Source organism: Phocoena phocoena, chromosome 3, assembly GCF_963924675.1.
Source record: "Phocoena phocoena chromosome 3, mPhoPho1.1, whole genome shotgun sequence".
Taxonomy (NCBI): Eukaryota; Metazoa; Chordata; class Mammalia; order Artiodactyla; family Phocoenidae; genus Phocoena; species Phocoena phocoena.
The window spans coordinates 117,884,732-117,908,568 of NC_089221.1; the positions used below are offsets into that span (position 1 = coordinate 117,884,732).

General features: G+C 49.4%; 1 protein-coding gene across 1 annotated transcript; it reads left to right on the forward strand.

Moving 5' to 3' along the window:
- The first annotated feature begins 6,590 nt into the window (after positions 1-6,590).
- SLC4A9 (solute carrier family 4 member 9) lies at positions 6,591-19,118 on the forward strand. The gene is given in 25 exon segments (XM_065875618.1): positions 6,591-6,805; positions 7,159-7,213; positions 7,215-7,326; positions 7,612-7,659; positions 7,662-7,709; positions 8,145-8,200; positions 8,351-8,508; positions 8,766-8,778; positions 8,780-8,854; positions 9,203-9,357; positions 9,723-9,839; positions 10,003-10,168; positions 10,343-10,476; positions 10,642-10,898; positions 12,138-12,196; position 12,234; positions 12,410-12,597; positions 12,727-12,840; positions 14,059-14,220; positions 14,368-14,546; positions 15,744-15,814; positions 17,663-17,729; positions 17,989-18,163; positions 18,569-18,721; positions 19,065-19,118. Coding segments are annotated over 25 exon segments (2,832 nt in total).
- The last annotated feature ends 4,719 nt before the right edge of the window (positions 19,119-23,837 follow it).

The following is a 23,837-nucleotide window of genomic DNA, read 5'->3' on the forward strand; positions in this document are numbered from 1 at the left end:
AGGGGGTTCTTGTGACAATTGAAGGAGATAGCATCTCTGAAAGTGCTTGGCAAAAGGGAAAGCCCTATATAAATAGGTCAGTACTATTATTAACGTCTCCAGAGCTCAGCCTTGGAACGAGGTCACATCACAACCTGTACCAGGAATGTATAAGTTTGGTTCCTCTTAGAAATGTGGTCACAGAGCTGCAATTTAACAATATCCATTTGCTCTTTTAAAATTTATTTTATTTTATTTTACTTGGCCATGCCACGTGGCTTGCGAGATCTTAGTTCTCCAGGAATCGGGACGTGCTCCCCGCAGTGGAAGCGTGGAGTCCTAACCACTGGACCGCCAGGGAATTCCCATTTGCTCTTTTTTATAACTTAAGGTTGATCTAAGACAATGGTTCACAAAGGAAGAGATACTACCTCCTAGGGGATATCTTAGTAATCTGTGGGAGAGTTTTTGGTTGTCACCGATTGAGGAGTCCTCAGGCATTTGTGGGGGAAGGACGTCAGGCACACACAATTAAGAATTGCCCCAACTTCCACTGTTTTTGAGTGTCCCGTCAGATACTCATATGGGTGAAATTTTGATTATAATTACTTGAGCCTAGACTCATTTCTAATTCACACAAAAATACAAAAAGAGTTTTTGCACTGACTTTTCCAGGAATGAAATTAGCATGAGTTTTCATTTTGGCGTTATCTGAGTTGCCAAACGACAAACCTGTGTCCGTTAGTATTTGTAGTTGTCACATTCAAGGTAAGTCTGTGTAGGTGCAACTTCACTGAGATTTCTAGAGTAGTCTGACCAAGCATTTGCCTATTCAAATAATATTATTTTATTTTAAATCACCTCTTTTATATTAATTAGGGTATTCACTTTCTTTAAAGAGTAAATTTGCAGTTAGGATATTATTTGTGAACTTCATATCAGAATAGTAAAGGGATGTTAATGTATTTGTTATAAAAAGGAAACATCGGGCTTCCCTGGTGGCGCGTGGTTGAGAGTCCGCCTGCCGAAGCAGGGGACACGGGTTCGAGCCTTGGTCTGGGAAGATCCCACATGCTGTGGAATGGCTGGGCCCATGAGCCATGGCTGCTGAGCCTGCACGTCCGGAGCCTGTGCTCCGCAACGGGAGAGGCCACAACAGTGAGAGGCCCACGTACCACAAAAAAAAAAAATAATAATAAATAAAAAGGAAATATCGATTCTGAAAAGGTTGAGAACCACCAACATAAGAGATGTTCACATGGAATATGAATATCTGTATCCTTTGTAAAAACACTGTTCTAGATATTATTACATAGAAGGTCCCTGGCCAGTGCCTGAATGAGGTGTAATAAACTCCTCTTGTAGTTCAGTGTTAGGAAGTTTGGCTCATCTGGTATCTGGTATAGGTACTTCCTTTTATGAGACAATGCAGGTGTGGAATTCATATGCTCCCTTTTTGCATCCACTGCCAGGAAGCTCACAGTTAAGTTTTGGTGCTCAGTTGCAGTGATTATCCCCAGTCCAGCATTTTGAAGACAATGATTTCTTACTTCTCCAATTTGATTTCATTATGGAGCTCTTTAATCCTTCTGTAAATATTTACTTGTTTCTATGTCTCTTGTTGTCTAAATCTTTTCTGGAAGTAAGGGGAGCATAAGTAATTAGTTTGAAACTCAATAATCACATACCTGCATTTGCCTTCCCAACACTTCCTGAGTCTGGCAGTCTAGGTCAGAGGCGACCGGAAAGCCTGAGGTAAAAAGGTTTACTGAGGGCTCGGGTGGTTTTGCTCTGCAGACTCGATCTCTCTTTTTCCTCTGCCTCTTCCTTTCAAAGGCTCTCACCCCTCCACTCCAGATGGAGTGTCGGCATTGTGACAAGTGGAAGCAGGCTCCAGCTGTCAGGGTCCACTCCAAATCTTGGCTGGATCTTGGTGTCTGGGGTCAAGGTGGGGTCAGAGAAGGGCACCCCAGCCCCAGGATGAGAGATGCCCAAAGCTCCAGCTGGAGAGACTCTCTCCCCAGACACTCTCCTAGCATCTTGTCTGAATCCCTCAGAGAGGAGGCTTTAAGCTTGGGCTGAAGCATGTGACCGACACCTTTCTGCTCCCTGGGTCCACCGGCCCCTAACTCTGACCTTGAACAAAATATCTCTCTGAGCCTCAGTTTCCTCATCCAGAAATGGGAACGTTAGCTACCTCAAAGGGCTACTGTGAAGACTCACTGAGATAACCTGCAAGGTGCTCATGCAGTGCTTGGAACATAGCAAGTACTCAGAAACCAGCAGTGGCTGTTCATTCCAGTCTGCCCTGGATTGGTATGACTCATAGGCCTGTCTGCTGGCCCCAGCTGTGAGCTCCTGGAGGCAAGAGCGTGCATTCAATCTCAGCTCCTCATTCATAAGTTCAGTGACTGTGGCAAACTGCTCAACCTTTCTGAGCCTCAGTGTTCTTATGATAAAGTAAGAATAATGAAATATACCTCAAATTTGTGGGGTGAGTAAAATTAACAGTGGTTATTTTGGGGTAAAAGGGCATTTGAAAATTTATTTTACGTTATTTTTACTCTTATGAGCATTTTCTGTTTTCTCTAGAACAAATGCAAATTATTTATGTATTGAAGTCATTTTTCAAAAATGTGCTTTTTTTCTAAAAAAAAAAAAACCCTTAAATTTATTGAGCACTCACTACATTTTAGGTATTGTTCTAAGAGCTTTACATACATTATTTCATTTAATTCTCACAACAGCTCTCTGAGGAAAATAGTATCTTCACCCCCATTTTTATTTATTTATTTATCTATTTATTTATTTATTTGGTTGTGCCGGGTCTTAGTTGCGGCAGGCGTGCTCCTTAGTTGACGTATGTAAACTCTTAGTTGTGGCATGCATGTGGGATCTAGTTCCCTGACCAGGGATCGAACCCCGGTCCCCTGCATTGGGAGCATGGAGTCTTAACTGTTGCACCACCAGGGATGTCCCCACCCCCATTTTATAGATGGGAAAACCAAGGCTTAACGAGGCTGAGCAATTTGCTTAGCTGGTTGTAAGTGAATCTATACATGTGATAAAATTTCATAAAACTATACACCCAAACACACACAAATGAGTGCATATGGAAACAAGGGAAATCTGAATAAGGCCTGCAGTCTAGTTAACAGTGTTGTGCTTATGTCATCATCCTGGTTTTGAATATTATACTATTGTTATGTAAGATATTACCATCGGGAGAAGCTGGATGAAAGGTACCAGCCAGAGACCTGCTTTTTTTTACAACTTCTTTTTTTTTTTTTTTTTTGCTGTACACGGGCCTCTCACTGTCGTGGCCTCTCCCGTTGAGGAGCACAGGCTCCGGATGCGCAGGCTCAGCGGCCATGGCTCACGGGCCCAGTCGCTCCGCGGCATGTGGGATCTTCCCGGACCGGGGCACGAACCCGTGTCCCCTGCATCGGCAGGCGGACTCTCAACCACTGCGCCACCAGGGAAGCCCTACAACTTCTTCTATAGTTCTTCTTCTATGATTAGACTCACGTCGTTTTTTTAAAAATAAGTTAAATTAAAAGTTTTAAAAAACTGTGAGTTTTTTAAAAGCTTGTCATAAGAATTACATGAGATAATGTGCCTAGCACAGTGGTTGGATGCAACTGACATTTCACTATATTTTCTTTCTTCCCCACTCTGGAAGTGACTATTTTCATAGCTTTTAATTATAACAGCCTCCCTCTATTGTCTTTACTATGTACCAGGCCTATTTTACATGCATTGTTCCATTTAATAAAGCCTATGAAATGGGCACTTTTATTATTCCCCTTCTGCTGTTAGGAAAACTCAGGTTCTGCAAAGGTAAATCTCTTCTCCACTTGCTAGAAAGTGACCAAGCCGGGATTTACACCCAGGCAGCCAGTTAGTGACACTGCTTCCTGCCCCTCAGGGCCAGTTCAGTGTACTGCTAAAGGTCTACTTTGAACCTTGGAAATCATCTACTCCAACTGTCTCAGTTTCGGTGGAAGAAAACAAGCTCAGAGGGGGGAGCGGCTTTGCCCAAGGACACCCAACAAGTCTGTGTTTCAGCTAGGATGAGAACCAGGTCTTTGAATTCCTAGGCCAGGGTATTTTCCAGGGCTCATGCCCAGGGCTGCTCTCCCAGACAGCACACCTTCACTGGCCCTGTCTGGGAGACCACTGATGCCCACAGACAGACCCTCACTCCCCTCCCTCCCCAACCTGTGCAGCTCAGGGCACTTGGGACCCAAGAGGGAGAAGGGCCCAGGGAGGGTGGAGGCATGGTGGCCCTCTATTGCAGGCAGCCTGGGGAGCCAGAGTAGCTGGGGCCACAGAGAGGGCAAGGGCAGACCCTCTGAACTTTAGCTGGAATGGGGGAGGGAAGGGAGGCTGTGCTTGTGAGGGGGTATTCATGCCAAATCCAGCGCCTGTTCCCCTCAGGCTCCCTTGAGTCACTTGCCCCTGGGGTTGGGACACATTCTTGAAGGGGTGGTCACGGGGATTCCCCGCCCTCTCAAGCCCTAGGCCAGTTTCTATTCTTCCTGGGACTGAAACCAACTTCCCCATCAGACTCAGCACCCAATTCCCAACTGGTAATATAGTGACTTGCTCCTCTAATTCCTGCCCTGGGAACTCCTTGGACTTGAGAAATTTGACCCAAGTCCAGACCTGGGGTTGGTGAGGAGGGCCAGCCTGAGTCCCATTTTTCAGAGAGGAAATGGGTCCCAGGTATCCAGTGGGGAGGTTGACCTGCATTCAGATGAGCCTGATGGGTCTCTCGCCCCATCGCTGTTGCGCTCCCCCGCACCCCATCCCGCCAGGCCAGTCTGCAGTGGCTCAGGGTAAGGCGGAGGATCAAGGACCCCTTCTTGCCATCCCCACCATCTCTGCGCCCTAGTGGGTCCGCTCTGGGAAGCAAACCCTGCCGCTTGGCCCAAGGGAGCAGCCCTAGCGATCGTTTCCGCGGGGAGCAGCGCCCTCATGTGGCCTCAATGAGAAGCTCAGCTCATTTCCCAGCCCCTCCCTTCCTATGACCTCATTGAACAAGTATTTATTGAGTGCCACCAGGTGCTCTAGGGGCAGTGGTGAAGAAGATAGATAAAATACCTGCTCCGTGGAAGGTACATTCCAGTGTGTGTGTGTGTGTGTGTGTGTGTGTGTGTGTGTGTGTAGGGGCAGGCAATAAACGATTAAAAAAATAAATAAACAAGGCAGTTACTAGTAGTGATAATTGCCAGGAAGAAAATAAAACAGAGAAATGTGATGGAGAAACTTAGGACTCCATGAGTAGGTGATATCTAAGATGAGACGTAGGTGACAGGGATCCAGTCCTGTGAAGATCTGGGGTAAAAGCCTTCCCTGCAGAGAGAAGAGCCACTGCAAAGACCCTCAGGCAGGAACAGGCTTCACATAAGAGAGGGAGGCCAGTGTGGCTGGAAAGGAGTGAGCAAGGACAGAACGGTATGAGAGTCCATCAGGGAGGCAGGAGGGCTGGAGCCAGACTATAGATCAGATCTTATAGACCATGACAGAGTTCGATTATTCTTCTAAGTAATGAGAATGTATTGGCTGGGTTTTGAGCAGAAGAGTTATATGGCTTGATTGCCTTTTAAAAGAACCTCTATGTTTGAGTGAAATGGAAATGTATTTTAAAAAATAAAAATAAAAATAAATGAGGGGCCCTAGGGCTGCTGTGTGGAGAATGGAAGAGTGGAAGCAGAGAGATCACCGTAAAAGGTTAGAAAGCTATTGAAATAATTCGGGTGAGACATGATGGCAGCTTGGAACAGGGTGACCATGTTGAAGTGGAGAGATGTGGTGGAATTCCGGAACTGCTTTGAAGGTAGAGCCAACAGGACTTGCTAATAGACCATGTTCACCCTTGCACATCTAGTGCCAGGAACTCCTCCACACGCACACCCTAGCTGGCTCCTCCATCCTCACGGCGGGGCTGAGTTAGAGAGGCGGACCCCAGGCACACAGCTAAATTAGGAAGTTTCCAGGTGTTGTTAGACAAAGGAATTTAAGACTCAGGCATCTGTTCTTCATGAACTGCCTCCACCTTCCATCATCAGCCCATTTAGTGGGCAGGGCCTCTGCCTGCTATCTCCCTTCTCCCTTAGCCTGCTTGACTTCTATAGACCCAGTTATTTATTAGGTCTCTGTTTGTCCAAATGAGTGCCCTCAGGGTGTGTTGGTGACACTCAAAACAGTCCACGGTATCTGGTGTTTGTATTTGATACAGAGTAGTGGGTAGTATAATCTGGGGGTCAGTCCTAAGACCCAAGCCAGCGATGTATTCCTGTTAATTTATACAAAATGCAGTGGGGTCAGACCAGATCCCACGGGAAATGCGCACCGCCATTTTGCCCCAGGTTGGGCATTTCTGGAGAGCCTGGGAAAGGTCAAGCTAGCCTCACACTCTCAGGCTAGCAGAGAATGGGGAAAACAAGCAGGGGAGGAGGTGACTGGTTGGCTCTGGAGTCGGTAGGCCTTGCTGTTTGTGTTGTGCTGCATGCGGGGTGCATTATAAATGCAGCCAGCCAGCGGGCCCCTGGCCTCAGAACCTAGGAACACACCGGTCCCTGAGAGTCTGTGCAAGCCTCACCGAGATGAAGCTGCCAGGCCAGGAGGAGTTTGAAGTCTCCAGTGCTTGTGAAAATATACCCACAGGAGAGCTGGACAGTGGCCCTGGCTCTGGCCCCAGCCCTGACGGCCCCTTAGACACAGACAGCAGGGAACAGGGGGTACCCAAGGACCCTCTGCCTTTCATTCAGCTGAATGAGCTGCTGGGCTGGCCCCAGGCACTGGAGTGGAGAGAGACAGGCAGATGAGTGGGACCCAGGCCAGTTTTACGGGGCCCTTCCCCTTCCCCCACTGGGGCCTCCTCCATGACTCCCAGCTCTTCCTGTGTGTGGCGTGGTATTCTCACCCCCAATCAGGAGTTCCTTCCTGTGTTCCCCATTTCAGACCCTCACCCTCTATGGCGCTCAGCCTTCCCTGCAGTCTGGTTTTGAGTTCCCCAAGACCCAAGATGAGGGCTGACTGCCCGGGAGGGGCATACTCTGTACCACTGGGCCCACAGCTTCCCCACTGTCTCACTTTCCCTGGCTCTCCTGTGTCCCCATTCCTGAACCTGGGAGAGATGCCCTCAGTAACATTATCTGCCCCTCTTCACCACAGGTGGGTGCTGTTTGAGGAGAAGTTGGAAGTGGGTGCAGGCAGGTGGAGCGCCCCCCCCCCCCGTGCCCACCGTGGCACTGCCCAGCCTCCAGAAGCTCTGCAGCCTGATGGCCAAGGGCCTTGTCCTGCTGGACTGTCCAGCTCAGAGCCTCCTGGAGCTCGTGGGTATGCTGTGACCCTTTGCTGGGAGGGCCTGGGCATCCATGCCATTTCTATAAGATTTCCCCCACAAAGTTTTGGAATTCTCCAGAGCCCACCCCGCCCCACCCTGGGGGATTACCCATCCCCGTCACAGGGGAGAGATAGAAATGCAGAGTGAAGAGAAAGTCCACTGGCCCCTGCGTACCCTAGACTCTCAGAAGGGAAAGGGACCTGAGCAGAGGGCAAAGGGGAGAGTTCAGGGGCAGGGAGTTCGCAGGAAAGGGTGGGAGCCCCACCTCTGTTCTCCAGAGCAGGTGACCAGAGTGGAGTCGCTGAGCCCAGAGCTGAGAGGGCAGCTGAGAGACCCCCACACCTCATCCAGGCCACAGGCACCAGCCCCTGCTGAGGTGAGAGGCCCCTCCCTGGGCCCAAGACCAAAAACCCTGGGGTGGGAGGGTCCCAGATCTCCCCTGCACCTTCCTGGACCAAGAGTGGCCTAACCTCAGCTTGGACCTCAACCCAGGACTCATGAGTGAGAAGAAGCTGGGGTAGTAGTGAGGGGAGAAGAATGGAGGGGCTAGAATCACCACAGCCAGAGCTCTGTGAAGGGATGGTCTTGGTAGGCACTGTGCCAGAGGTCCACGCACAGTATCTTACTTAATCTTCACAACCACCCTGGGAGGTAATACCACAGTTATCCCCATTTTAGTGATGAGAAAACTGAGAAGCAGAGGGGAAAGTTGTGCTCCAGTTTTCACAACTTGGCAAAGCTGGTCAGGGAGCCCTGGTAGATCCACCCCAAAAGCCTGTGCTCGTAATCACTGCATAATCCTGTTTTGTAGGATCTGCTCGTCCAAGAGAGGCTTCTTACGAGGAGGAAGCCCCCCTGAAGGAACAGGTTTGTGGCACTTCCTTGGGCAGGGCTGGGAGAGGAGTTAGGGATTAACAGAGGTCCACCCTCCACTGGACTCCTCTTCAGTCAAGATCCTGCCAACATCCCCTTCCCTGAATAACCTTTCATCCTCTGTCTCCTTGAACCCCAACCCAGTATCAGAACCCTCTGAGACAGAAGTTCCTACCAGGGGCTGAAGCAGGGGCTGTGCTGGCAGGAGAGCTAGGCTTCCTGGAACAGCCAATGGGGGTCTTTGTGCGACTGCGGGATCTAGTGGTTCTGGGGCCCCTTACTGAGGTGCCCCTCCCCAGCAGGTGAGGCTGCTGAGTGGGGGTTGGATATCCTGGAGCCCAGAGAAGGCCTTTACCTGCGAGGGGATTAGGAGGTTTTTGGGTCCAGTTCTCTGGGGGTGGGGATGGGGACTGGTACTCAGGGAGGGGTGGCAGTCAGCGCTGCAAAGAAGGTGTGCTCAGGAGTGTGTATAGGGGGTTGGTAGTGAGGTCAGAGGCAAGGGCTGCCCTGTGAGATAGCAGCCTCTGACTCTCTCTCTGGGACCTGGTTCCTTCCTCAGGTTTTTCTGCCTTCCTCCTTGGCCCTCCCACACAGGGAAGGGGCCACCATGAGATGGGCCAGGCAGTGGCCATCCTCCTCAGTGACCCGGTGAGCTGGGCAGGCACATGTGTGTCTGTATACGTGTGTGTGCGCTTGTGTCAGTGAGTATATGGACTCTCTACGTGTGATCAGTACAGCAGTGAAGCAGAGTGTGGCTTCATGTCTGTGAGTATGAGGACTGAAGTTCCCTTGGCTACCACCACACCTCCACCCCTTACCTAGCACAGGGCTGGCACACAGGAGGCACGCACAGATACTCACTGAATGCATGCATGCGTGAATAAATGCTTGAATGACTCGTCTTGCCTATGTGACTTGTGTCTAGTTTTGAAACTGTGAAAATGCATGTAAGGGTGCAGATCTGTATTTAGTGCCCCTCTGTGCTCCTATCCCCAGCAATTCCAGTGGTCAGTTCGGTGGGCCACCAACTTTCATGACCTTCTGGCAGCCCTGGATGCTTTCCTAGAGGAGGTGACAGTGCTCCCTCTAGGTCGAAGGGACCCAACAGCTCAGATTACCCCGCCTAAATGTCTGCCTTCTGAGCACAAAAGGTATCTGGGGGTCACCATGCCATAGAGATCCTTCCCCAAAGGCCTTGGGTCCAGTTCCACTGTTGAGGAGGGGCAGTGGGGTAGGGGAGGGGACAGGAAAGGAGCAGACCTGAGTTCTGCTGGACCACTCTGTCGCTGCGAGACCTTGAACCTTCCCCTGCCGGAGCCTGGCTTTCACTCTTGTTAGAAGGTCAGAATGTGATCTGGGCCTTGTTGAAATGAGGCCCAGGTCTCCGCGGTCAGAGCCGCGCCCCCAGCCAGCAGAGACACGAGCCGCCGCCAGGGGGCAGGGTGCCGCGAACTCCGGCGCCGAGTTGTGGTCTGATCGGGGATCCTCAGCCAACTCGGGTTCCCCTTGTCCTCAGGCTCCCCTCGCAACTGTGGGAGCCCAAGGGTCCCTCTGCCCGGCGAAGGACCCCGGTTGAGGACAGGCACAGCCGCGGGCTGCACGCGGCCAGCCCGGAGTTGCGGCGGACTGGCAGGTGAGTAGAGCTGGGGTGGGAGCGAGGGTAGCTGTCCTGGGCGGGGAGAGGAGTCACACGGGCCCCGAGGTGTGCGCTCACTGTGGGGGGGCGAGGGAGGCTCACCTGGCCCCAGGGACGTGGGATGCGGGAACCTGGATCACTGATGACCCACGGGCGGGAGGCTCCTTGTCCAGGACGTGCGCCAGAAGGCCTCGTGGTACCCCAAAGACTTCTTGGACGCCCTGCACCCCCAGTGCTTCTCGGCCGTGCTCTACATTTACCTGGTTACCGTCACTAACGCCATCACTTTCGGGGGTCTGCTGGCAGAAGCCACCGACGGTGCTCAGGTGGGGGGCGGAGGTGGGCGTGTGGGGAGTAGGCGTAGCTTTGGTGTTCCACCAGCCATGCCCTTCCCCCTCCTCTGGGTCTATGGCTGGGCTGAGGAGACTCCTCGGAAGCTTGGGTTCCTGGGCTGAGGAATCCAGGGTCTTGTGCTGACAGGGCCCACTGTTGGCTTCTAGCGGGTGCTGGAAAGCTTCCTGGGCACGGCACTGACTGGAGCTGCCTTCTGCCTGATGGCCGGCCAGCCCCTCACCATCCTCAGCAGCACCGGGCCAGTGCTAGTCTTTGAACACCTGCTCTTCTCCTTCAGCAGGTAGGAGAACTCCCCCACCTCACCTGACCCTCACTAGCACACCCTCAGCCTGGTCTCAGCTGGGTCAATAGGGGAGGGTGGAAACTGGCTCCAGGGGCACCTGACCTGGATTAGGTTGGGAGCAGAATGGGCACTTCCAAGCCCTGCCTGTCTCTCATCCCCCAGAGATCACAGCCTGGACTACCTGCCCTTCTGCCTGTGGGTGGGCATCTGGGTAGCCACCTTCTGCCTGGTGCTGGTGGCCACGGAGCCCAGCGTGCTGGTGCGCTACTGTACCCGCTTCACCGAGGAAGGCTTCTGTGCTCTTATCAGCCTCGTCTTCATTTATGATGCCATGGGCAAAATGCTGACCTTGACCCATGCCTATCCCATCCAGAGACCTGGCTCTCCTGCCTATGGCTGCCAGTACACAGACCCAGGAGGTGGGCGAGGAAAATAGGGAGCTTGGCAAAATAAGGGAGGATGCAGGAAGGGTTGTCCCCATACTGTCCCCCTTAGTTAAGTTCAGCAAAATGCTGAGTACTTACCCAGTAACCAGCAGCACTCTTCCCTATTCTGGTTCTGAGTCAGATGAAAAATAAGTCAACAGAGCAGACCCAATATCTTTATTTCTGCCAGTGCTGAGAGAAGGACATTGTTGTATCTATGGGTGTATGGGCTTCCTAATGATGAAACCAAAATTGGATCAACTTACCCACCCAGTCATGGCTGCACTGGACAGGGACTGTCTCACCCTAGAGGAGCAGAGCTAAATGCACGCAGGGTGCAGGCAGCTTACTCCCCAGAGAGGGAGAGGAAGGGGCAGGGCCAGGCATGCCCAGCTTCTTCTCCCAAACTCACCAATCAAATAAATCACTGCTCTTCTCCTGGGCCAAGTTACTGACTGGGTGGAGAGGAGCTTGGAGTATTACACTTGCACATTTACCTCCACATGGACCAGGATTGAGGAAGACGTGTCCTCTCAAGAGTTCCAGACTCTGTACTAGGCATGAACAAGACTAATTCTGGCCCCAGTGGAAACACACAGATTTGTGTGCTCATCCATTTGTTGGGTGTCTGCCCTGTGCCGGGCACCTGGGTTACAGATAGGTAGGGAATTTGAAGCGACAAGGGCATGAGGCAATTTCCTGAGGACAGACTTGGTAGTGATCAGAGTCAGCAGACAGATGAGTCAGAACTAAGAACTGTCTGGTTCAGCTGGACCAGTGAAATTAGGCTCCTGATTTGGGCTACAGAAGGTTCCAGGGGAGGAAAAATCATCTGAATTCTTTTTTAATTTTTTTTAATAAATGTATTTATTTTTTATTTATTTTTGGCTGCGTTGGGTCTTCGTTGCTGCGCGCGGGCTTTCTCTAGTTGCGGCAAGCGGCGGCTACTCTTTGTTGCGGTGCGTGGGCTTCTCATTGCGGTGGCTTCTCTTGTTGTGGAGCATGGGCTCTAGGCGCACAGGCTTCAGTAGTTGTGGCTCGCGGGCTCAGTAGCTGTGGCTCGCAGGCTCTAGAGCGCAGTTTCAGTAGTTGTGGCGCATGGGCTTAGTTGCTCCACGGCATGTGGGATCTTCCCAGACCAGGGATCAAACCTGGGTCCCCTGCACTGGCAGGCAGATTCTTAACCATTGTGCCACCAGGGAAGTCCCCACCTGAATTCTTCTCTCCTTCCAGGAAATGAGTCTCAGTGGACAAGCACAAAGCCAAAAGACAGAGATGACATCTTCAGCGTGGTGAGGGCCTGTTCCTGGGAGGGCCCGGGAAAGAAAGGGTGGAGACCAAAGAAGTCAGTAGTTCCAGGCTCTTCCCACCCCTCATAGGTCACTGAGGCCCAGCCATTTGCTATGGCTGCAGATCTCCTATCTTGTGTACTCAGTCTCATTGGACATCAGTGGACATTTATTTCACTGCCTATAACCCCATCCAGGACCACCTCTCCACACAAGACCTAGGCCTGGTCAATGCATCCTTGCTGTCCCCACCTGAGTGTGCCCGGCAGGGAGGCCATCCTCATGGGCCCGGCTGTCATACAGTCCCAGACATTGCCTTCTTCTCCATTCTCGTCTTCGTTACTTCCTTCCTCTTTGCCATGGCCCTCAAGCACGTAAAGACCAGCCGCTTCTTCCCCTCCATGGTGAGTGTCACCTCTCTTTCTGTGGGAGAGAACTGGCTCTTGGCCTCGGGCCCTGTCTGCAAATGGGAAAGGGGGCAGAAGGAAGGGGATGGTGGCCTGAACCTGACTGAGTGTCTGCTGGGTGGCCAGGTGTGCAACATGCTGGGTGACTTCTTCTCAGTCCTGGCCATCCTGCTGGGCTGTGGCCTCGATGCCTTCCTGGGCCTACCCATGCCGAAGCTCACGGTGCCCAGAGAGTTCAAGGTGAGAGCTGGGGGTGGAGGGCAGAGGGCAAAGCAGGGCCAACAGAAAGGACCCTAGAAGAGGAAGATGAATAGATCCCATACTTCTTCTCTAGTCTTCTGTTTTCTCACTCATAAAATAGAAATAGTATAATAATGGTCTCACAGAGTTGTTGTGAGGACACATCGTGTGCCAGACACATAGCAAGCACAGAATAGGTAGCTACTATTATAGGTAAGGGGTTAAAAGAATGGGTTCTGGTCAGCCAGCCCTAGGTCTGAGTTCCACTTCTGTCACTTCCTAGCTGTGTGACTTAGGGAAGTTAACCCGCATTCTGAGCCTCAATTTCTTCATCTATAAAATGGAAATAATAAACTACCATAGTTTCTACCTCATAGGTTGTTTTGAGATTCACAGAAGATCATAGTGCATAGCACTATCACATTTCTGGGACTGGCACATACCAAGACCTCAATAAATGCTAGCTATTGTTGTTACATGTTCTCCCTACTCTTGGCATGGCCCTACCCACTACACTACTCCCCAAACTCTTCTTGGCACCCACGATTGCCTGCTCTGATCCAGTAAAGCTGGAGCTCCCTGCCCAGGGCACGACAGTACACAGGACAAGGCTCAGCACTGACTTAGCACCTAAACTTTGCCTGTGCATTTGGAGACCTCCCCTCCAGCTTCCCTCACGGCAGGAGAGCACGGGGGCTCCAACTGAGGCAGCCTCAGGGGCTCAGAACCCAAGGCAGCACTGGGGCCCTCCCCCGCACCAGACGCTTGTAATCAGAGCAGACTCAGACACACCCAGCCCTGCCCCTGCCCCAGATCAAGGCAGGTGTGAACCTGAGTTGCCCAGCGCTGGATGGGGGTGCAGGGTGCCTAGGGAGAAGCTCTCTGTACATCAAGAAGTGTGGGCGGGCCTCTTCCACCACCTCCTCCTCTTGCAGGGAGGGAAGGAGCCTGAGAACCAAAGTCCAAAGCCCCTAGCTCCAGCCTAACCCCTAGGCTGGTCCCCCGCCTTCTGCCCTCTGCCATCCTTGCACTGGGATGCTTTGAACCAGCTGTGCACATACAGACTGCTCCCACCTAGCATTCAGTGTCTTAGAGCATGCGGGGAGGGGGTGGGGAGGATGAGGGGGGGAGTTGTGGAAGAGTGACAAGGCTGGAGTGTGCAGGTGAGGTGCTCTTGAGATACCCTCTCCAACCTGTCCATGGACTGCCCTTCCCTAGCCCACACTCCCTGGACATGGCTGGCTAGTGTTACCTTTTGGAGCCAACCCCTGGTGGCTGAGTGTGGCAGCCGCCCTGCCTGCCCTGCTATTGTCTATCCTCATCTTCATGGACCAGCAGATCACAGGGGTCATCCTCAACCGCACCGAATATAGACTGCGGGTAAGGCCTGCTGGGTAAGACCCTAGGTCCCTAGCCCAAGGGACAGGAGCTCCAGGGTGGGGTCCAGGCTCCCCCTTTCCCACCCCAGAAGACAGAGGGCCCAGATCTGGGCTAGCTTCATCCTCATTGCCCCACCGCTATCTGCAGAAGGGAGCTGGCTTCCACCTGGACCTCCTCTGTGTGTCCGTGCTGATGCTGCTTACATCAGCTCTTGGGCTGCCCTGGTATGTCTCAGCCACTGTCATCTCCCTGGCCCACATGGACAGTCTTTGGAGAGAGAGCAGAGCCTGTGCCCCAGGGGAGGCTCCCAGCTTCCTGGGCATCAGGTGAGGCCAGTATTCAGGAGGCTGGAATGAGACGTGGGCAGCAAGGTGGGGTATTGGGTACAGGGCAGAGTTATTTGGGCAGCTTAAATTGTAAGCTGGTGGGCTTCCCTGGTGGCGCAGTGGTTGAGAGTCCGCCTGCCGATTCAGGGGACACGGGTTCGTGCCCCGGTCCGGGAAGATCCCACATGCCGCAGAGCGGCTGGGCCCGTGCGCCATGGCCACTGAGCCTGTGCGTCCGGAGCCTGTGCTCCTCAACGGGAGAGGCCACAGCAGTGAGATGCCTGCATACGGCAAAAAAAAAGAAGAAAAAAAAATGTAAGCTGGTGACTCCAGAGGGCTCTCTCAGTGCCCCATGAGTGCTGCTGTGGGGTGAATGGGTGGGTTCTGGGCTCTGAGGTGGGTGAGTCAGGTCTTCCCCTCTCCTCCTTCAGCCATGAGACTGTGAGGGGCCTCCAGAGGAGCATCATGGATATGAGTGTGGAGGCAGCCAGGGCTGAGCAAGGATGAGGTGCTACCTAATAATCCCCACTCAGTGTAGAAGCACCTCATTGATATTACAAAGTAACCATCACAAAAACAATTTTGTTGGAAACACAGTCTAACTGTCGAAAGTATGTGAAATCAACTTTGCAAATTATGAAGTAGAAGTGTTTATGTTAGTATAAAAATCGCTAATTTTCCATCAAAATAAAAGATGAGGGGCTTCCCTGGTGGCACAGTGGTTAAGAATCTGCCTGCCAATGCAGGGGACACGGGTTCAAGCCCTGGGCCAGGAAGATCCCACATGCCGCGGAGCAGCTAAACCCGCGCGCCACAACTACCGAAGCTCACGCGCCTAGAGCCCGTGCTCCGCAACAAGAGAAGCCACCGCAACGAGAAGCCCGTGCACCGCAATGAAGACCCAATGCAGCCAAAAATAAAAAAAAAAATAAAATAAAAAAAATAAAAGATGACAACAAAGAGCAGCCCTGAGCTTGAGCTGCTGAAGAGGACTGGGACCCCCGTATTGAAGTGACCTGTCCCTTCCTCTCTGCCAACTTTTCACACCAAGCTAAGGTCCCCTCCCTGCCAGGTTACTGTCGGGGGATCCCTCCGCTTCCCTCCTGCCAGGGTCTGTTGTGATGTTTGGCCAGCGTGCCCAGCCTGGGCACCCCAGGGGCTCTCCCAGACCCTAGCTAACTCCTCCTTTCCCCACAGAGAGCAGAGGCCGACGGGCCTGGAGGTGTTCATCCTCACAAGAATCTCCATCTTCCTGGCACCTATACTCAAGGCACCTTAGACAAGCCAGCATCGGGGGCAGGGCAGTAACAATAATAAATATAGGAAGAACTGACATTGGCTGAACATTTACCACATGCTGGGCACTGTGTTACATTTTCTCCATACATAGTCTCATTTAATCCTCACATTACCGCTGAGAGGCATATGCACTTTAACAGCAAGGAACCTGAAGGTTAAAGAGGTTAAGGAACTTACAAGAGACCACCAAGAGACCTAGTTTCTCAGATCTATCTGAGAACCCAAACTCTGACCCAGTAGGCTTTCTACCCAGTGGAGCAGGGTGCAGACATGCCACCATCCCCAGGGCCCAAGCACTACCCTTGCTCCAGACTCTCAATGAGCCTTAGACTAAGAGTGTGATCATCACAACCCAGAAAAACTTTGGGGCAAAACCCCTTCACTTCTCCCTCACCAGATGTTTATAAACACCTACTGTGTGCAAGGCTCTGCGAGGCACCTGGGAGAAGGGGGTGGGCAGGGGAGTAATATTGAAGAAGAATATGGAACCAAGCCCCTGTCAGCAACACATACACATGAATAAAAATTAAGCAACAAGTAACAGCAGAAAGGTTCAACAAGCCAAGACAGCAAAGCAGTCAAGGAGTCACAGGCAGGACGACAAGAGGTTAGCGGAGGGAAAGGTCACGGAGGCTGGGTGAGAGGAGAGTAGTTGAAAGAGCCAGATGGACCGGATCAGCCGCTGACTAACTAGGTGACTCTCATTCAGCAGATTTTTACCGAGCATAAGCCATGTGCCAAGCACTGTTCCAGGGACTGGGGATATAGTGGTGATCAAAACAGATCATCCATATCCTGCATTCTGGTGAGAGGAGACAGATAAAAACAATTAAAGCTATAAACTAGGATAATTTCAGATAGTGATAACTTCTATGAAAAATAAAAGAGGGTAAGGTGATTAAGAGCACCAGGGGTCTACTTTATTTATTTATTTATAAATTTATTTATTTATTTTTGGCTGCATTGGGTCTTCGTTGCTGCGTGCAGGCTTTCTCTAGTTGCGGCGAGCAGAGGCTACTCTTCATTGTGGTATGTGGGCTTCTCATTGCGGTGGCTTCTCTTTTTGCAGAGCACGGGCTCTAGGCACACGGGCTTCAGTAGTTGTGGCACATGGGCTCCGTAGTTGTGGCTCGCGGGCTCTAGAGTGCAGGCTCAGTAGTTGTGGCACACAGGCTTAGTTGCTCTGTGGCATGTGGGATCTTCCCGGACCAGGGCTCGAACCCATGTCCCCTGCATTGGCAGGTGGATACTTAACCACTCAGCTACCAGGGAAGTCCCCAGGGGTCTACTTTAGATTGGCTGGTTTCTGGGGTGTCATGACATGAGTAGTGAGAAGCGTGAGTAGTGAGAGGGATGTCAGGGAAGAGCATTTTAGGTGGAGGGAATAGGGAATTCTCTGGCAGTCCAGGTTTAATCCCTGGTCGGGGGGAAAAAAAGAGAAACATAAGTGGAGGGAATAGCAAAGCAAAAGGCCTTGCAAGGGGTAGAAGTAAATTTGGACAAAGTGAGGAAAGGAAAGGGAGCCAGTATAGCAGGAACAGAGAGAGCAGAGAGGAATGTGAGAGAGAAGAGTGGTAAGAGAGGTAATGGGCCAGTTACTTAGCCTCTCTGAAATCCAATTTCTTGGTCTGTAAAATGGAGAAAATTATAGAATTTACTCCATCTGATTGATGTGAAGCTTCAATGAAAGCAGGCAATACAAAGTGTGTAGCTTACATGCTGGAGGCTGGATGCTGGGGTTGGAGCCTGGGGGGGGGTGGGTATCTGGGCAGCTGGCAGAGGTGAACTACTTTGCCAGCTCTCCACTTCTCTCTACCAATTCATCCCAATGCCTCTGCTCTATGGCATCTTCCTATACATGGGGGTGACAGCAATTAGCAGCATCCAGATGAGTCCATTAAAATCACCAAGTAACCCCACTCTTCTCCTTTTCTTTCCCGCTGGTACCTCCTGCCTGCATTTGCCAATTCCCCTCCTCTCCTCTTTTCCTGCCTCTCCTGGCCACAGGGACTCTGCTGCCACGCTGTGGTTGGGGAGGGGACCAAGGGAGCCTTCTGACCATTCCCAACACTGGGCTTGGATAGCTAACAGTGACACCCTCCAGGCTACCTGAGTACACTGCTTTCCTCCTCCTCTTGTTCCCCCAGTTCACAAAGAGGGTGCAGCTATTATTGATGCCAGCAAAGCACCAGCCGGACCTTCTGCTCTTGCGGCATGTGCCTCTGAGGAGGGTCCACTTCTTCACAGCCATCCAACTTGCCTGCCTGGGTCTGCTTTGGATAATCAAGTCTACCCCTGCAGCCATCATCTTCCTCATGGTTACTCGGGGCAGAGTTGGGTGGTGTCCTGATGGCTCCCAGGAGACTCAGCCTGAGAGGGTGGCCAAGGCCTGAATGAGAGGAAGAATCTACCCTCTGTCACTTGCCTTGGCTCTGCCTGGTTGGGAATCCTAGGACAAAGAAAGATGGCCAAGAGATGACTACAGATGGGCTAGACCTGGGATACCTGGTTCAATTCCTTTCCCAATCTCTTTGGGCTGATCAGCCACAGGTAGGGATATAAAGCCCAGAAGAAAACTGAAGACCTGGGAGAGGCAAGGCTGGCACTTTTGTTACTCAGTAAGGTGATAATGTAAGTGGATTCTGGCTTTGTTCTTACTCACTGAGGAAGTTAAGAGACATGGCTATTGCTGACAGCCCTTGGCTTTGTTTCTATCCCTACAGTTGCTAGACCTGGTGGGGGTCCGAAAAGCATTGGAGTGGGTCTTCTCACCACAGGAACTCCTCTGGCTGGATAAGCCGATGCCAGAGGAGAGAAGCATCACTGAGAAGGGGCTGGAGCCAGAGTACTCATTCAGTGGAAGTGACAATGAAGATGTGAGCTCCAGGATGGGCCCTCTCAGGAGAACAGGGCAGGGGTGTGGGAGAGAGGACTTCTCCAGGAGTTGCCCCTAAAGTGTAATATCTCTGTTAAGTCTGAAGATCTGATCAACACAATTATTCCTCTTTGTTCTGTATTAACATAGGCACACTGAAGGAGCGAGGGAAATTTTTTCTTCATATGAGCCCAGGGTGGGTGGAAAGGCCTGGGGACAAAGTCCTGATCTTTGTCTTAATGTGGGTTTATATCCTTTCACTCTCTGGATTCCTTTTTCTCTGCTATCTGTCTCAGCCTTTTGTCTTTCTGTTCCCAACTCATCTTGGGATCTCTGTTCCATAGTCAGAGCTGATGTATCAGCCATAGGCTCCGGAAATCAACATCTCTGTGAATTAGCTGGTATGGAGTTGGGGCTCCAGGAAACTGAGCGTGAGGTAAGGGTGTGAGGAAAATGTTCCTGGTGTTGAGGATGGGGAGGTGCGGGCTCAGACCTTGGAAAGCTCCAGTGTGCTGAACAGCCCTGTTTTCTCTACATGCTCCAGTCCCTCCTGAACCCCCTAGTGGGGGAGGGGGTAGCAGAGTCTCTCCAGAGGAAAGAAGGAAACAAGCGAGGGTTCATGGGCTTGGCTCCCTGTGGCACTGAAGTCTGGCCAGTAGAGGGAGCTCAAGCTCACACCAAACTGGAAGGGATGGGAGGTGGGGAAGGGGAGGGCACAATGATAAAAGAACGGGAAGGAGCAGGGAGGAGAGGAAGGGAGGATAAAGCCTCCTGCAGCTTTCTTTGCCTTGGAGGCTCCTCCCATAGGCTGCTTAGAACCACACTCCAGACAAGTGGAAAGATTCTTTGTCACTTGCCCTCTCTGCCTTTCCTTCATTTTATTCATCCATTTATCAAAACGTTTTCTGAGTACTTTTGGAGTATCCAGGTACTAGAGATACACAGTGGTAAGACAGTCATGTCATGGTCCCTGACCTCAGGAAGTTAAAATTCCAGTGGGAAAGACAACTGTTAGAGTGGGATAGTGCTGGCTAAGGGAGGGAGAGGCTGTGGCAGCAGAGAGGCCGCCGATCTCTTCTTGGAGGGTGGTGAAGGTACAGTGGTGGGAGTTGGGTAGGGCTTCCAAGAGGAAGTGGTCCATAATTTGAAATCTGAAGAATGAACAGAAGCTAGCCAGGATAAGATGGAGGGAAAATGTTCTAGACAAAGGGTACAGTACCTGCAAAAGCCTGGAATTTCTTTCCCCTTGATGAAATGAACTCTTTGGGGCTCCACCTCGCCATGTCTCTCCAAGCCCAAGAGCCCGAGTCCCCACCAGTTGCAATGGAAAATTCTGGGGGCTGGAGGGAGACAGGGAAAATCACGGGATGGCCCAGAACAAGATCTCCTGAGCTCTCCTTATCCCCTATCACGTCTTGGCTCTGTTCTTTGCCTTGTTGTGTAGTCCTTGCTCTGACCCCACTATGTCTTCTCTCTGTTCACAGGTATTTACTCAGGAAGTCAGGACATTGTTGGCCTTTGGCTTAACTGCCAGATGCTCAGTCGGCTGGGAACCTGGAACGTTGGGGCAGGACTGGAAGGCAGCTGGCCAAGACCCCATTCACCCTCCTGAGCCGGGGGTGGAGAATGGCAGGGGACAAGCAGGTTTGCTTTGTGGTTGGGAAAGTCTGGTAAGCCAGAGGGACTGACCAGACCCCATTCACTCTTTACCCCATTGAAGGAACCTAAGTCTAGAAGCCCTTCCCATTTTGAAACTTCTGTCCTCACAAATTCTCTTTTGTACAGTCAGGGTGTTGTCAGGGAACTCTTTTCAGTTTGCAAAAGGGAAAAAAAGTCCCTCTTTCCAGAAAAGTATTTCTCTATTTTAAACAGTTTTTTTACACATACAAAAATAAACTTTAGTTTTTTGACCACAAAAGTGAATGAGATTATTGCAAAATATTGGAACACTCCAGAATGTATAATTTTGAAATGGAAATCATCCCAGAGGTAGCCAGTGTTCACATTTTAGTGTATATTGTTCAGATTTATTGAGTTCTATAACATGCTTGATACTTAATATGTGTTGGATGTTTTCCCCATGTCGGTACTACATACATATCCAACATTCCTCTTGCATAGAATAAATAACTTTATAAATTAAAAAAGATATCATATATACAAAAGAGTATATAAAATGTCTTCTGCAAGTGCAAGAATTTCTCCAGAGTATATGCCTAGGAATGAAATTAAAGAGTAACAATAAAAAGAACACCTGTGTATCCAACACTCAGGTTAAGAGTGTACCTTAGTACACTAAGTACACGCTAGTACCTCAGAAATCCTTTTGTATGTTCCTCGCATACTGCACCCCTAACTCCCCATAAACACATCTGAATTTTATGGTAATTAGTTTCTTGCTTTTCTTTATAGTTTTAACATCTATTTATGTATACTTATGTAATTATTATTTTGCCTATTTTTGAATGTTATATAAGTGGAATCACAGTATATGAGTTCTCTGCTTCTTTCACTCAGCATTGTTTTGAGAATTATTCATATGGACCTATGCAGCTGTAGTTTGCTTATTTTCATTGCTGTTTAGCACTCCACTGTATGACAATACCACAATTCAATTATTTGTTTTACTGTTGACTCAGAAGAATTCACTGCTGAGGCCATCTGGACCTGGTGCTGGCTTTGAGGAAAGTTAAGTTCATTCAAATTTGTTAATGGTTATAAGATTTTTTTTAAAAATTATAGACTATATATTTTTAGGATATAAAAAATTGAGGTTAAGTTTAATTTATAATTAACAAAGGTAAAATGAAGTTTTGTTTTTTTCTTTTTTGGCCGTTTGGCTTGCAGGATCTTAGTTCCCTGACCAGGGATTGAAACCGGGCTCCCAGCAGTGGAAGTGCCAAGTCCTAACCACTGCACTGCCATGGAATTCCCAAAATGAAGGTTTTTATTGAATTATTTAACAGCCTACAATTTTTTCCCCAAAACATGGAGATCCAAAACGTCCCATAAACAATAAACTGTGATTCCAAAGCACACAGCCTTTCCATTACTGAAAATGTTATCTTTATCTTATCTCAGTTGGTCCAGGGCAGGTTTTAGCAGCATTATTTTGGTAATTTTGGCTTTATGTTGGCTGGGGAGAATTTACAGGTGGTGACTATAGGCAAATAATTTGAGAAGTTCCTCCCTTAAATGTTTTATAGGGACTTCCATGGTGGTCCAGTGATTAAGACTCCGTGCTTCCACTGAAGGGGACACGGGTTCCATCCCTGGTCGGGGAGCTAAGATCCTGCATGGCAGTGTGGCCAAAAATTAAAAAAAGAAAAATTGTTTTATAGACTTGAGCCTCCTCTTTCTATAATATTATGGCTATTTCAGCCCCTGGCAAAAAAGCATTTGCTCAATAAATGTTTTGAGAAAGAGTGTTTGAATAAATGATGCAGAAATGTTATGAATGCAACAGATGATTGTTAAATATTCAGTGAACATCAGTGAGAAGAGAAAATCATACTTTCTACCCTAAAAAATGAAAAGTGCTGTCTCTTTTGCCATGCTTTCCCAAAATGATTTAAGAAATCTGCTTCACAGTTTGCAGCACTAGTTGAGAGTAACTTTTGGGGAAGGTACATAATGAAAAAGACAGTACATAGTCTATTAATATAAATTAATGATCCCAAATAAGGATTTAAATAATGGGGGCCTAAATCAATTGTGTGTTTTTTTTAATGGTGATGGAATATACTAAAACAGTGATATCTATATCAGTAAGAGAAAGGAAATATGAAGCATCAAGTTGTTAAATATAATTAAAAATTTTTTTTATTTATTTATTTTTCTGGGCATGTCGTGCGGCATGCAGAATCTTAGTTCCCCAACCAGGGAGTGAACCCATGCCCCCTGCATTGGGAGTGCAGAGTCTTAACCACTGGACTGCCAGGGAAGTCCCCCTTAAATGTAATTTTTTTAAATTGAAGAGTCCCAGTCTTCCTCTTCATCACACAGGCAGTACCTTTGAAGTAAACAAATCTGTAACTTGACCAACTTTTTGGAATGCGGGTCACAGTGTGACCCAACCCAGCCTCTGATGGTTAGCTTCATCATAAGCTCCATGGCCTCAGCTCTGGGAAAGACTGTATTTTTTTTAGCACCATTTTAGGTTCAGGATATAGGATTTTTAGGCTCTTTATTTCTTCTTTAGCCAGTTTTGGTGAATTGTATTTTTCTAGGAATCTATTCATCTTATCTAAGTTTTCATATTTATTGGCATAAAGTTATTAAAACCTTTATCTGTTTAATATATGTAGCACATTTAGCTATAGTCCCTTATCATTTTTAATATTATTTGCACTCTCTTTTTTTGTTCTGGTTACTCTTGCCAGAAGTTAGTCTATTTTATTAGTCTTTTTTGGAAATAAATTTATTTATTTTTGTTTATGATTTTTGGCTGTGTTAGGTCTTCGTTGATGTGCACGGGCTTTCTCTAGTTGCGGCGAGGAGGGGCTACTCTTCGTTTGCTGTGCGTGGGCTTCTCATTGCAGTGGCTTCTCTTGTTGTGGAGCATGGGTTCTAGAGTGCGTGGGCTTCAGTAGATGTGGCACGTGGGCTCAGTAGTTGTGGCTTGTGGGCTCTAGAGCGCAGGCTCAGTAGTTGTGGCGCACGGGCTTAGTTGCTCCGCGGCATGTGGGATCTCAGGGCTTGAACCTGTGTCCCCTGCATTGGCAGGCGGATTCTTAACCTTTGAGCCACCAGGGAAGCCCTATTAGTCTTTTTAAATAATTAACTTCTGGCTTTGTTGATCTTCTCTATTAAATATTTTTTTACTTCATTAATTTCTACTCTTCATTATTTCCTTCCATTTCTTTAGGTTTATTCTGTTAATTTTCTAAGTTCTTAGCTCATTATTTTGAGCCTTAGTTATTTCCTGATGTAAGCACTACTGCTATAGATTTCCTTCACAGTACCACTTTAGCTGCATCCTACAGTTCTGATATAGTATTCTCATTACCATTTATTTCTAAGGATTTTCTAATTTCTACTATGAATTCCTCTTTGACCCACAAGTTGTTGAGAAGTACATTTAAAAATTTTCCGAACTTATGGTTTTTCCCCCTTAA